At 43.7% G+C, this 14025-nt stretch overlaps 1 protein-coding gene across 1 annotated transcript in view; it reads right to left on the reverse strand.

The window, feature by feature from the left end:
- The window catches only part of Ube2d1 (ubiquitin conjugating enzyme E2 D1), a 30336-nt gene that overhangs the window by 1469 nt on the left and 14842 nt on the right, over window positions 1-14025 (reverse strand). The window contains exons 2-6 of the mRNA XM_021174639.1: window positions 5960-6023; window positions 5838-5869; window positions 3528-3605; window positions 2005-2110; window positions 436-529 (exon numbers count right to left, since the gene is read on the reverse strand). Of these exons, the coding sequence (XP_021030298.1) occupies window positions 436-529; window positions 2005-2110; window positions 3528-3605; window positions 5838-5869; window positions 5960-6023 (374 nt within the window). The remainder of the gene's footprint in view (window positions 1-435; window positions 530-2004; window positions 2111-3527; window positions 3606-5837; window positions 5870-5959; window positions 6024-14025) is intronic.

Genomic DNA, 14025 nt, shown 5'->3' on the forward strand with positions numbered 1-14025 from the left:
TTTTTAAGATCTTATTTATTTATTATATGTAAGTACACTGTAGCTGTCTTCAGACACTCCAGAAGAGGGCGCCAGATCTCGTTGCGGATGGTTGTGAGTCACCATGTGGTTGCTGGGATTTGAACTCTGGACCTTCGGAAGAGCAGCTGGGTGCTCTTACCCACTGAGCCATCTCACCAGCCCGTTGTTTTTTTTTTTAAAGATGGTTTAAAAAAAAAAAGTCAACTAGGGGGAAAACCTACACAGTTAAATATACTTCAAGCAGCAAATACGGGTGGACAATGCACACACACACACACACACACAGGTGGAAATGCACACACACAGGTGGACATGCACACATACAGGTGGACATGCACACACACAGGCGGACATGCACACACACACACAGGTGGACATGCACACACACGCAAGTGCACAGCGGCAAACACTTACTTTTCTTTGTCTGATTTATAGATCTGTGCAATATCTGGTACTAAGGGATCGTCTGGATTAGGATCACAGAGCAGCGAGCATATGGACAACAAGACTAGATTGGAGAGAGAACATTCCATTAGGCGCTGCCACTTCTGCATTGTAAAAGGCACACGGCTGAGCATGACGGTACTGGGTGTAAAGGACAATGAAAGTGGAGAGGAACACAGTGAGGCGGGAGTGCGGCTCAGTGACAGGTGGCTTGAGAAGCCCGAGGCCCTAGCCACAAAACCCAACCCAAACCAAACCAACCAAACAAAAACCAGTCCACTCCCCCCCCCAAAAAACAACCAAAAGCCCAGCATTGCAAAAATAAAAAAACTCACCTGGGGGTTACATTTTGTATTAACTTCAGTTGGTAGGTAAATATCATATTTAAATGTATTTATTTCTATTTCACATGCATTGGTGTTTTGCCTGCATGTCTGTCTGTCAGATCATTCCTTGAGTGATCTTATTCTTCATGGAACGAGTCTGAAGCCATTTGCAGCCTCAGAGGAAAGTTTCCCAGAAGGTAACAGTACTCATTCTTCTTTAAAGTTAAATTTGTTAATTTATCTTATGTGAGTACACTGTAGCTGTCTTCAGACACACACCAGAAGAGGGCACCAGATCCCACTACAGATGGTTATGAGCCACCATGTAGTTGCTGGGAATTGAATTCAGGACCTCTGGAAGAGCAGTCAGTGCTCTTAACCACTGAGCCACCTCTCCAGTTCTTAAAATTATTTTTTTATTTTTGTTTCTTCTAGACAGGGTTTCTCTGTGTAGCCCTGGCTGTCCTGGAACTCACTCTGTAGACCAGCCTGACCTTGAACTCACAGATTCACCTACCTCTGCCTCCTGAATGCTGGGATTTAAAGGCATACACCACCCCTGACTGGCTTAATAGCTTATTTTATCAGCCAGTCCTGGAGTTGCACTTTTTATTGTTAATAGACACTTTAATAAATGGGACAAGTCCCCAAATCTGTTTGCCACCCCCAACCCCAGATAGCCAAAATCTTTTCACTGATATTTCTCTTGCTTTTTTTTTTTTTTTTTTTGTAAAGACAGAAGGGCAACTATAAACAGGCTTACTAGAAAATCCCTAACTCTAGCAATTTTTAAAGATTTGTTTTCCATTTTTAATTATGTATAGGCTAGAAGATCGAGTCTCCTGGAGCTGGAGTTACAGGTCGCTGTGAGCTGCCCAACCCTGGCGCTGGGAACACTAACTCAGGACCTTTGGAAGAGCAGTATGCACCTGTACTTCATTGAGCCTTCTCTCCAGCCTTTAGTTCCTGAATTTTTAACTCTCTGGTTTCATTTAGATGTGCCCATCCATTCATTTCCCCGCACCCCACCTGAACTCCAAAGTTTACTGAAAGCCAGCGTGACTAAAGAGTTCCTAGAAAAAGCAATTATCAAAACAGAAGAAAACCCAGCAGGTTGAGGTATTTTTGTTTGTTTGTATGATTTTGTTTGTTTGTTTCAACCGCTGGTCCCAATCCTCGCTATGGCTATTTTAAATCTGAAAAACAAAATTACCTTTCGATACAGTCAGAGCGGGCGACCACTGGGACCTCAGGATGTCAAGACAAATACTCCCGTTACTGTTTATATTTGGGTGGTAGATTTTTGTTGTGAAAGCAATCTAAAGATAAAATGGAACAAAAAGGGTGTTGGTTGCCACAAATAGGAACAAACAGAACCGATCCACTCAAGGGTAAAAGGCGCTCATCATCTTTACACAGCTTTGGAACAGACATGGATACACGCAGCTCAGCCCCTGGGAATCTGAAGGAGACCAACTTAGCTTAGCCTCCTTTTCTCCTCCAGGAGTTGGGAAGTGTCTGGGGTGTGGTGAGGAAGTCTGCAGTAGCTGGTATGACGGGCTGAGTGACACCTGGACCAATTACTCTGGCTTTCATCACACCTCAAAACATTTCTCTTAACCTGACTGTCAGTGATACCCAGAAGGCCACTTGGATCTAGAAACAGGACACAGAATCTGTCAGGGCGGAAGTGGGATGCCTCAGCTTATCACCTGTCCTTGGTGAACCACAGAGAAGCCGGGTCTTAACAAGAGCCACTGTTGTGTGACATCATCCGTATGATTTTTAAGCTGGGTGCTTTTTAAAGCGCTATAATTATTTCCCTGATGGCATATAAGTTCCTTCCCTTCCTTCACACCCCCCACCACTTGCCTCTTCTTTGGGCTTTAAACCTCAGAAAACGTGTTTTCATCCCCTTCTGCCTTTCAGTGTCCCCACTGTGATTCCCATTATGAGGGGACGTGATGAAGCTCAATGTACATTCACTGAATACTTAAGTGTAGCCTGTAGTTATAAAAAAAAACAAAAAACAAAAAATGATCCATGCTATGGCCAGCTAGGCACTGGCAACTGAGGTCTCCCCACCCCCATTCAGGGGGCCATAGGGGCGGATGGCTTGCGAAGTGCAGAGTGGTTTTACCAAGGGAACCAGGGCAGACAGCCGCCTGGGGATCCCCTTGGGGGTGGGGACACAGCCGTTGTGCAGCCAGCCATAGCATGATTTTTTTTTTTAAAGTACACACTACACTTAAGAAAGCTGGGTCTGTTTTGGAAAGGTAACACTGTGGACGGAAAAGCCTGCTTTCCTGACTGTAAAAACATTCCAAACAACTCATATCTCACAAGGAGGAAAAGCCCAGGAGCCTAGCAGGCATAAGAAAACAGCTGACTAAGAAAGAGCATTCTAGGGCCGGAGAGATGGCTCAGTGGTTAGGAGTACCGGCTACTCCTCCAGAGGACCTGGGTTCAATTCCCTGCACCCACATGGCAGCTCACACCTGTTCTGTAACTCCAGTGCCAGGGGATCCGACACCCTCGTACAGACATACATGCAAGCAAAACCCCAATGCACATCAAATAAATTAGAAAAAAGGAGGGAGAGGAGGCTGCAGATCTGGAGGTCACACAAAGGGGCATGCACTTGCTAACCTACCCATGGTCTGTGAGGTCACAAGATCACTCTAGACAAACAGTAAAAATCCCTGCTATGGGACAGATGAGTGACAGGATAAATACCTTTGGTGGTTTAAAGGGATAGTCTGTCGGAAAGTGGACAGTGAGGAAGAAGACTCCACCTTGATAGGCGCTGTCAGGCTGAAATTACACGAGAGGGCGCATCAGACTCTGGCCATGGCACATACTCAACCCCTCTGAATGGTCCCCGGGCATTAACAGTGCGAAGGATTTGCAGTTTCTTCACAATTCCACCAGTATCAGCTTGTAAAAAAAAAACCACGATTCTTGCACCATGAGTTGGAGGAATTTCTATGGAGAACAGGCTCCTTCCCAGGTATGAAGTTACCCAAGGGGCCCACCAAGTTTAAAGGGAAGCAGATGCGCATACGCACAGCGGTGTGCTTTAACCAGACAGATCATGGGTCGAGGCCTGCGGGGAGGAAGGAGGATTCTCTAGAGCAGTCATCGCTGTTTTTAGAAGGTTACAACTAATATTTACCTTTTTTATTTCAAAATATTAAGTTCTAATGTCCACACAGGTACAACCAAAGGGAAAAAGTGAGTACGAGGGTTAACTGGGTACCATTGTATGATTTAACCTCAATATTCATTTGCAAGTAAGTACTTTATATTACAGAAGATAAAACTCTAAAACCAAGCTGGATGAATTCAGTATTCATGATATGTTGAATTAAGAATCAACTTTACCCTAATGGTGTGTGTGTGTGTATATGTACACGTGTATATATGTATGTGTGTGCATGTGTGTATATGCATGTGTATATATGTGTGTATGTATACGTGTGTGTACATGTGTCTACATGCAATTTCTATAAACAAAAGAGAAAGATTAAGGGGAAAAAACAAAATAGTCGCAAAATATATTCCAAATTCTATTTTTATAATTTATGTATATGAGTACATATATACCCACATTTTATGTGTATGACTATGATATCTTCATGCACACCAGAAGAGTGCATCAGATCCCATTACAGATGGTTGTAAGCCACCACGTGTGACTGGCAATTAACTCAAGACCTCTAGAGGAGCAGCCAGTGAGTGCTCTTAACCGCTGAGCCATCTCTCCAACCCCCTCAGATTGTACTTTAATTCCTTCATAATTACTGGAGTGCATCATGGGTACTAAAAACAGGTCTGTCATTCTTTCAATCCTTAAAGTTCTAAGATTAGAGGGCTATATTGTCTAATTATTCTCACTACGTTGCTTAATTCTAGTTCATTAAACATTAAAAAAAATAAATGTAAACAAATGACAAAGACAAGCATGGTCCTCATGGACAGTGGAGTGACATTACAAAAGATGGTGGGGCGGGTCTACGCTGCTGCAATAAGAGAGTCACGCAAAACAACATCACAATTGCTTGTTACATGTGATTTACCTGAGAAGTGCCTCAGAGGCCACAGCTCTGATGGGAAGCACACCGTTGGATGATGGGGCTTTGAAGGTTCATGCAGATAGTGAACACTGAGCCGGGAAAGAACTATGTTCTTATTGAAAGCTGCTAGGTAAATATGCTGCGCTCTCGCTTCTTAACTTAATAGGCTAATTTAGTCATTTAGGATCATTCCTCAGGGGCTCTTCTTTGAAATTCAGCATCTTTTTTTCCCCCCAGTTTGGATTATAGGGCAAATGATTTAAAACTCGATGACTGAGTACATAAAGCATCCCGGGGAGTGTGTAAAGCCATTCAGGAAGGGCACTGCTAGTGTGTTCTCACCGGGCGCCTGCTCTTTCACTATTAGCATTTTGTTCACGGAAAGGCAAAGCCCGTCTCACTGTCATCACTGCTCCTTGGGTGGGGAAAGAAATCTAGATAACAAGGAAGGGCCAGTGATAAAACAGTCTGCGGTTTAAGGCAAAGCAGCAAACTCAAAAGGTGACAGAGATCACCCCACAGCAGGACGCCTCCACTCCAAGTCGAGAGCCATGACCTACAGCAAACCGATGCTTGCCGGATGGAGCAGTTCCACTCCTGGGTCAGACTTATTTCAAACCTCTGAGAACTGTGGATGTGTGAGGAAGATTTCACCTCCTTTAAAAACAACTGATGCTGTATTAAGAACTAGTAAGGCCAACACACAGACTGCCTGCACAGAGAGCGTGACCTTGCTATGTAACGAGGAAGTATTAGCACAGTAAATAGCGCTGTGACCCAGTAGGTATTTGCCAGCCAGCCATGCTTTAGGAAATCACTGCAAACCCTCAATCAGGTTTTGCTTCCTGAGTGATTCAGAGGACGAGAATATTTATCCTGAGTCACGAACATCTCCTCACAGGTCAAAAGGCAAGAGTGCAGAACAGCCACGGGGGGGGGGGGTTAATCCACACGCGTGAGTTGTACTTACAGGCCCCATGATGGTTGCTTGCCAGTGGAACACTGAAACACAGAGGAATAGGAACTGTCACTTACAGTTGCTCAAAGCCATGCTTTCAATGGTAGCAAAACCCAGCAACAGAGTAAACTTACAGTCATCTCCCACGGGTCCCGCTGAGCAGTGGGCAGGTGGATCACGCTGTAAATCACTTAATTCCTGAAGGAAAGCGGAAATACTTTCAGTTAATCCTTCCATTTCCAGGGAAACAGGCACGAAGAACCCAGAAAGATGCAGACTAGCAACTTCTCTTTAAATCATTTTAGGTTGATTCTATTCACCATGGACTCTGACATTATGGGTAGAAACATGAAGTTGTATTAAACCTCTTTATGAGAGAGCCCCAGCCTCTGAAAGGATGAAGCAGAATAAGAAGTGTTTTCCTTTAAGATCCCTACTATGTTTTCATGCAGGATCCTCTGTCTTTGCTATGCAGATGATATGAACAAGCAGGTCCCGGTCTGCACAGTAACTCATGCATGAACTCCCCAGGTTTCGTTTCTAGCCCCAAACAAACAAGGTCTGTCTCCCAGGAAGTTACAGTCCAATGAGGGGAAGTGAGAGCTTGGGAACATGGGTACTTAAGGAATGATTGAAGGAGCCAAGGATCTGTGCAAAGAGAAGAGGTGGGTTGGGAGAGAGAGATGGCTCAGTCCACAAAATGCTTGCTGCATAACCAGGAGGACCTGAGTTCAATACCTAGCACCCTTTTAAAAATTTGCAGGCAGTGATACAAGCCTGTAATTCCAGCACTGGTGAGAGAGAGAGGCTGGAGGGTCCGGGATTTGCTGGCCAGCCAGCCTGGTTGGACTGGAAAGTTCCAGGTTCAGTGAAGACTCTATCTCAAGCAGAACATGGAAATCAATTGAGAAACACACTGGACACCAATCAACATCTGGCCTCCAAATGCTCCCCCCACATGTATTGGAACTCGCAGACACACATGTACATACACAACATATCAACACAGAGTAGGAAAATAATCAGGCCATGTTCTGAAACCTACAGTATTGATTCACGGCTCTTTTTCTAGCCTCAAGGCATTAAAGGAAAGGCAAACAGCAGATACCTCTTTCAGGCTGTCCAGTCCTGCCCCAGAAATGCCAAATATAAGTGGTTCCATAGCTTTGGGGAAGTCACTTAACCATCCTAGTTTTGTATGGAAAAGAATTGATCTTTCTTAAATAAGTAAGATATGAATTCGGTATCCACACACTGGAAAGAAGGCTCAGGGGAACTGCTCTTACAAAAGACCCGAGTTCAAGGGGCTGGAGAGATGGCTCAGTGGTTAAGAGCACTGACTTTCAGAAGTTCTGAGTTCAATTCCCAGCATCCACATGGTGGCTCACAACCATCTGTAATGGAATCCGATACCCTCTTCTGGTGTGTCTGAAGATAGCTACAGTTGTTCTCATATACATAAAATAAATACATCTTTAAAATAAATAAATAGATAGATAGATAGATAAATAAATAGATAGATAGATAAATAAATAGACATGAGTTCACTTACCAGCACTCACACGACAGCTCATAAACACCACCAGTTAACAGCAACTCCAGGGGCTCCAATGCCCTCTTCTGGCCTCCACAGGCAACCACATTCACACATATTCACACACTCATGCACGTAATTAAAGATGAATCTTAAAAAGCAAAACAGTAGTATCAAAGACTATATGTGGCTAGGGAATGTAGTTGGGGGCGGGGGGGGGGGAAGGGGGCAAACTATTTGCCTAACAGGGAAAGCCCCGGCCTCCATCCTTACCACCACACAAAGAAAAGATTATACCTGAAGAACCCGGTATGGAAGAACAAAAGGCAGTGCAGCTGAGCCATAGGGGATGAAAGGAAGTTAGCACTGAGGGGGAAGGGTGAGATGAGCCTGGGAAGATAAGTTGAAGACAGACAGGAAGCACAACACAAACCCCACAGAGCACAGAGCGTTGTACAGAGTGCACTGAAGTTGGGTGGGTAGGAGGAGGGAAGGATCTGGTCAGGGTTAGGGGATGGAGGAGAATCTGACAAAAACATACTACATGAGACTCTCAAAGAGCAAAAGGAAGCCTTGCTGCTATTTAAAGGGCCCTGCCATGTCAAAGATGAGACAGAAGGATGGCAATCTGGAAGACTAGTTAGTGACGGCAAGACAAGTAGGGGGTGTAAACTTGGTGGGGTTCTAAGACGTGTGGTTCTGACCCAGGACGTTCTAGGGGTTTCCCTACCCCAGGAGCTATTAGAACAAAGTAAGGCCACCAAACACAATCTGGAACAATGGCGTGGAGGCAATTGAGGGGGGTCTTTGATCTCTGTCAACCTCAGAAGTAGGTGTCAGAACATCCTATGTGATATGCAAGCCCCGACAGCCCAACTTCTCACCTCCTAGTTTTACAGATGTGCAAAGATTGGTTTACTGAGGTACGGACCTCCAGAAGACAACGTGGTGAGGAAAATGACCACATTGTATCTGATCCCTGTGACAGCAACAAGTCTGTAGAAAGACAGGCAAACAAACTGCACATTTCATTGACTCCTAAATGCCCCCAACTGTGGACCATCTTTGTGCACCCAATAATCAAAGACACTGCCAACCATGTGTCTAGAATTCAGGAATACTAAAACCAGAAAGATGGCAGCTCAGAGCTGTGGTGCAACATTGCCATATGTTTTGATGTGTGCTCACATCAGTTCAGTGTTCTGATAAAGGCAAGGATGTGACCCGAGGCATGGCTGCAAGCCCAGGGTCTTCCTTCTGAGCCGCGTCCCTTCAATGCTACTTTCATTTTGTTCCTCCCCACCCCACCCCATCCCTGCCCCTGTACAACTAACTCAGCTCCTGTGTTGGTCCATGTACTGTTAACCAATGGGAGACACCAGTCTTCTGAGATCTCCCCTGATTCTAAAAGCAAGGCTTTAACATTGAAGCCCAGGCACCACCCCTCACCTGGGGAATGACTTTTGCTTTCCAGGTTTCAATTTTCTTTTGTACAATGCAGCATTACTATTTCATCTACAGTTTCCATGACAACCGCAGGACAGAATACAGGTCAAGTGCGCAGCAGGGTCTCCCCAGCTCACGGCAGCCATTGCAATAAACGTTGAGACAAGATGGAAGGAGTTCTTGCCAATTCTCTTGGAGTAGGAGACAAGAGTTTCAACAGTGTGGAAAAAGTGGGAGAGGAGCTGTTCTCAGTTACAGCCAATTGCGGGGACTGCCTTCTATTGGTTTTTCTAATTTGGGATTTGGGAAACACTTCTAAAACTACTTGTGGAGTCTTCTAAAAACATTAATGTATCCAAACCTTTTTTTTTTAAAGACAAAATATCAATATGTAACCGTACCTAGCCTGGAATTCATTATGTAGGCCAGATTGGCTTTGAACTCACGGAGATCAGCCAACAGGCCTCGCTCTAAACATAAGGTAAACAGTACTTGCTTGAACTCATTTTAACTGGTCAATCAGAAAAATGCAGGTTCTAACTGTGGCTTAAAAACTATTAATGATCTGCATATGCACATTTGCATTGTGATAATGTGCTAAGACTAAATCAGGTATAGACGCAAATGCACACTAATTACTTTTGTTTATTAACAAGACAAGCCAAAACCACATGGCAGCTGCAATTGCTTTGAACCCTATTCAAATCTCAAATGCCAAGCTGTTCTTCAAATCTCTTTAAATTACATTTACAAGAAATGTCTTATTCTCATTTTTTTAAACAAAATTCATTTTATGTTATGCATGTGAGTACACTGTAGCTGTCTTGAGACACACCAGAAGAGGGCATCAGATCCCATTACAGATGGTTGTGAGCCACCATGTGGTTGCTGAGAATTGAACTCAGGACCTCTGGAAGAGCAGAGCCATCTCTCCACCCCTCGTTATTATTATTATTTTTTAAAGTCCTGATTCCACTTCCTTCCTGGAAGAGGGAGGGTGATGGATGAGAGCATAAATCAACAAACTTAAGGAGTAAAGTCTATAAGGGCCAGGTTCTCAAGGTATCTGTGGTGAGCTCACCCACCATAAGAGAGAACGAGCTGACAGAACAACAGACAGCCTTAAATATGTCCTGCTAGGCTGTCAGGGAATATGCAACCACAGCCCCACGGGGTACAGTTCGGGCAGAATGAGCAACAGACAGCAAGGGTGGGAGACACACGTTCCTCCCTCACCTGCAAAAATACAGATCTTAAGTGCAAAAAGAGAGCAACGAGGTGTCTTAGGAAATTCTGAGATGACCTCATGAGGCGAAAATATAACACTGTGACTATGCAGTCTATAAAAACTGCATCCAAGCATACCAGCACCCACATTGGCCCTTAGGTCAGCTCAGCATCAGTCAATGTGGTTGTAGGGGACACAAGGAGTCAAGGGTCGCTGAGCGATATGCTCTTTCCAAACTCCCTTACAATCCAAGCTCGTGGTACTTTCTCTGCAGTAAGGAAGATTTCCTACCCACCTATTTCTGTTGGATCATATATTTGATGATTCAAAAAAATAATTCAGTGAGATAACTCAAGTTTAATCACCTGAATGACTCAGCTACTTAATCACTGCAGAGACATTTAACGTCCGTCCGCCTGAAGCTTCCATTATAATAACTTGAGCCATCTTGCTGTAGCCTCCTTTCTTTTACGCAGCAATCTCACATGCAGCAATGGTATTCCTGTGTCGTGTCTGTGTGGTGGTGGATTTTCACCTAAACTGTGCATCAGAGAACTATATCAAACCCATTTCACTTGCATTTATCTACGGGGGCACAGTTTTACATTAATATGAAAGTAAAAATACCAACTCCTATACATACACGACGATGCTGCCTGTTTCTTATTAATCTCCTTGAATTGCCTGCAGTGCTAGTCACTGGGTGGTCAGTGTGAACTTTATTGTATTATTCATATGTAGTTGGTATTTTTACTTTCATAAATATCTTAGTAGGTCAATAGAGAGATACCTAAATTTGACATACAGACTTCACTTCTGCTCTAAAAGGAATTGTCACAGATAAGATACCCTGTGAGTGTGATGGAAAATGAATGTTTGGGAATGTTAAAAAAATAAATAAGGGCTGGTGAGATGGCTCAGTGGTTAAGAGCACTGACTGCTCTTCGGAAGGTCCTGAGTTCAAATCCCAGCAACCACATGGTGGCTCACAACCATCCGTAACGAGATATGACTCCCTCTTCTGATGTGTCTAAAGACAGCTACATTGTACTTACATATAATAAATAAATAAATAAATAAATAAATAAATAAATCTTTTTAAAATAAATAAATAAAAATAAAACCAAAAACGACTTAGTGACGTAACAAGATGGCCAGAAAGATGTCTCAGAAAGGGAAGGCTCTTGAACTGCAGCCAAGCCTGATGATCTAAGTTCGACCCCTGAGAACTCCATGATGGAAAGAGAGAACTGCTTCATGCTAACTGTCCTCTGACTCCCATCCCCATCCCACACAGAATAACGATAATGAGTTAAATAAACTTTAAAACAACAGCGATAGCACGCTAGGGTTAAGCTGTCTCTCCACTTCTTCTAATCTTCAGTTCCCTAAGAGTTAACACTGAATCATACACTTTGTTCAAGTGCACAGGGTCCTCATGTGAGCTGACAGCACTGTAAATTCTACCTTGGATCTCAGACACACTGCAGAGTCTTCTGCCGTCTGATGGAACGCTTGGGCTTTAGCCAGACCTCTTTCCTAGCCATGTGCAGCCAAAAGAGCTCGGGTAGTACTTGAGTCCAATCTTTTTACAACTCATGACGGCATCTACACGTGTGCATGAAAGCAAAGCAGTGTCTTGTGAGGACAACAAAACACGCAATGGGTGGAACACCAGCCAGACCATGACCTGAACCAAACCATTGTCAACAGATGAGAATACTCCCATTCACAGCTCAACTGCGGCTCGGCGGGGGAGGGGTGGGTGTTGAAAGACAACTTTGGGGAAGGCAACTTGGTAATGACTATGACATTGGAAAATGCATTTGGTCCTCTGTCCAGTAACTTAACTCCTACAAATCACCATGCGCGCAAGCACACACACACACACACACACACACACACACACACACACACATACACACACACACAGATATCTGGCATAGCATTATGCCTAAGTACAAAACACTGACAGCAACCACTGATCCACCAATAAGGGGATGGCTTACAAACCACACACCGTGAATCCTAACAGCCATAGAAAAGAACAGCACAGATCCCACAAGCTTAGGAGGATGCTGAGCAAAGGTTACACAGCATTCAAGGAGAGTACGCTATTTATTACAGTCTCTGCTATTACAGTATTTACTACAGTCTCTGCTATTACAATATTTACTACAGTCCCTGCTATCACAGCTTCCAGATGTGTACACTACACACACACACACACACACACACACACACATAAAGCAAGAGACTGAGAACACACACATGCAATTCTGAACAACGCACATCCTTAGAGTATTACGCTACTTCTACTATGCCTTCCTGTTTGAGAGAGGGTATCGCTACATGACCTGTGCTGGCCTGGAACTCATAGAGCCCCAGTCATCCATAAACTTAAATCCTCCTGCCTCAGCCAGCTCTTTGTACAATTTTAAAAAACGATAGAATGGAACTCTTTTCTTTTCCTTTCTTTTTAAAAAAATCTCTATATATACATGACAAGTGTTTTCTCTTTTTATTAACATTTTCTGATATGACCAGGAAAAAACCGAGTGGCTGTCATCAATTGTAGGGTAATTATGCAAAAGACCAGGCAAGCAAATCCAGTGTTAACATCCCAGACAGCTGAATCCTAGAACAAGAAAAGGGCCAAGTGGGAGAGCCGAGGAAGCCGAGTGTCCTTCCTAAGCTATGCTCCTCATGAAAGTAGCTGCATTGTGGTTTACATAAGCTGTGGGCATCAGGGGAAGAATGTGTACTAACTGCCTATATTGTGCTAAAATCTTTCTGGACTATTAAAAATATTTCACATTAACTAATGAAGGTTGTGGGTGTTGAACCCAGGTCTTGTGTAACTTGGGCAACCACTGAGCTAAAACCCTCAGGGGCCATTATTTTTAAAAGTTTATTTTATATTTGTGTGTGTGTGTGTGTGTGTGTATGGGGGGACATGGGCACATGAGTACAGGTGTCCACAAAGACAGAACGAGATCCTTTGGAAATGGAATCACAGAACGTTGTCAGCTGCCATGTGGGTGCTAGAAACCAAGTCTGGGTCCTCTGTAAGAACAGCAAGTCCTCTTAAGCCCCAACCGGCTCCGCAGCCTTAAAGAGCATTTTGAGAAGTAAAAGCTTTGGAGCCAAATCTGCTGACCCTTACTAGTAGCTGTGTAGCCCTAAGAATGTAATATCCCTCTGAGTCCTAAGTGTACAGCCTGTAATGTGGAGACATCCCTGGTGACCTTGAACTCTACAGAGTTCAAGAAAAGCACAGTGGTTAGAGCTGGGCATCTGTAATAGATTCTTAATAAATGCTGATTTCCCTTTGGTTTGATTTCCCTTTGGTCATTTGCTTTTCATTTTCACTTATATTCCAAGAGAGGGTATCACTAGGAAAACAAATTGGCCTCAAAATCGCCACTCCCCTGCCTCCACCCCCACAGCGCTGGGATTACAGGTGTATGCACCTTGTCCAATTTGGAGTGTTGGAATGCTTTTATTTTCATTTGGAAATCAAGACCCTCACCCCCTCTTGTCCTGAGTTCCTTTACAGCACTTGGCAGGGTGCTTCCCACACATAGATTTTTTTTTTTTTTTTAAGTATTATTCGAGTCACGTTCCCGTCAAATTTCAGAAGAAACAGAGGATGAATAGATTTGGCAAACAAATAAAAACCTCTTACTCCCCTGACAGGTATGTGGGTTGCTTGACGTAAAAAGCATAGCGGGTTCTTGAGAACTGTATAGGTCCCTTAACTTGGAGTGTGCCCTTTGTCATAATTCATCACTGAACATCATGGCATTTGAGAGGCTAGCAACCTACGAGATTATTATCTGGCAAAGATTTCTAGTACATGGTACGTATGTGAGATGTGGTCTAGAAAAGTCTCCAAAATTCACCCAAGAGGAGTAGACGGCAGGAAATAATCAAACTCAGGGGTGAAATCAACCAAGTGGAAACAAGAAAAACTATTCAAAGAATCAACC

This window comes from Mus caroli, chromosome 10 (assembly GCF_900094665.2).
Source record: "Mus caroli chromosome 10, CAROLI_EIJ_v1.1, whole genome shotgun sequence".
Classification (NCBI taxonomy): domain Eukaryota; kingdom Metazoa; phylum Chordata; class Mammalia; order Rodentia; family Muridae; genus Mus; species Mus caroli.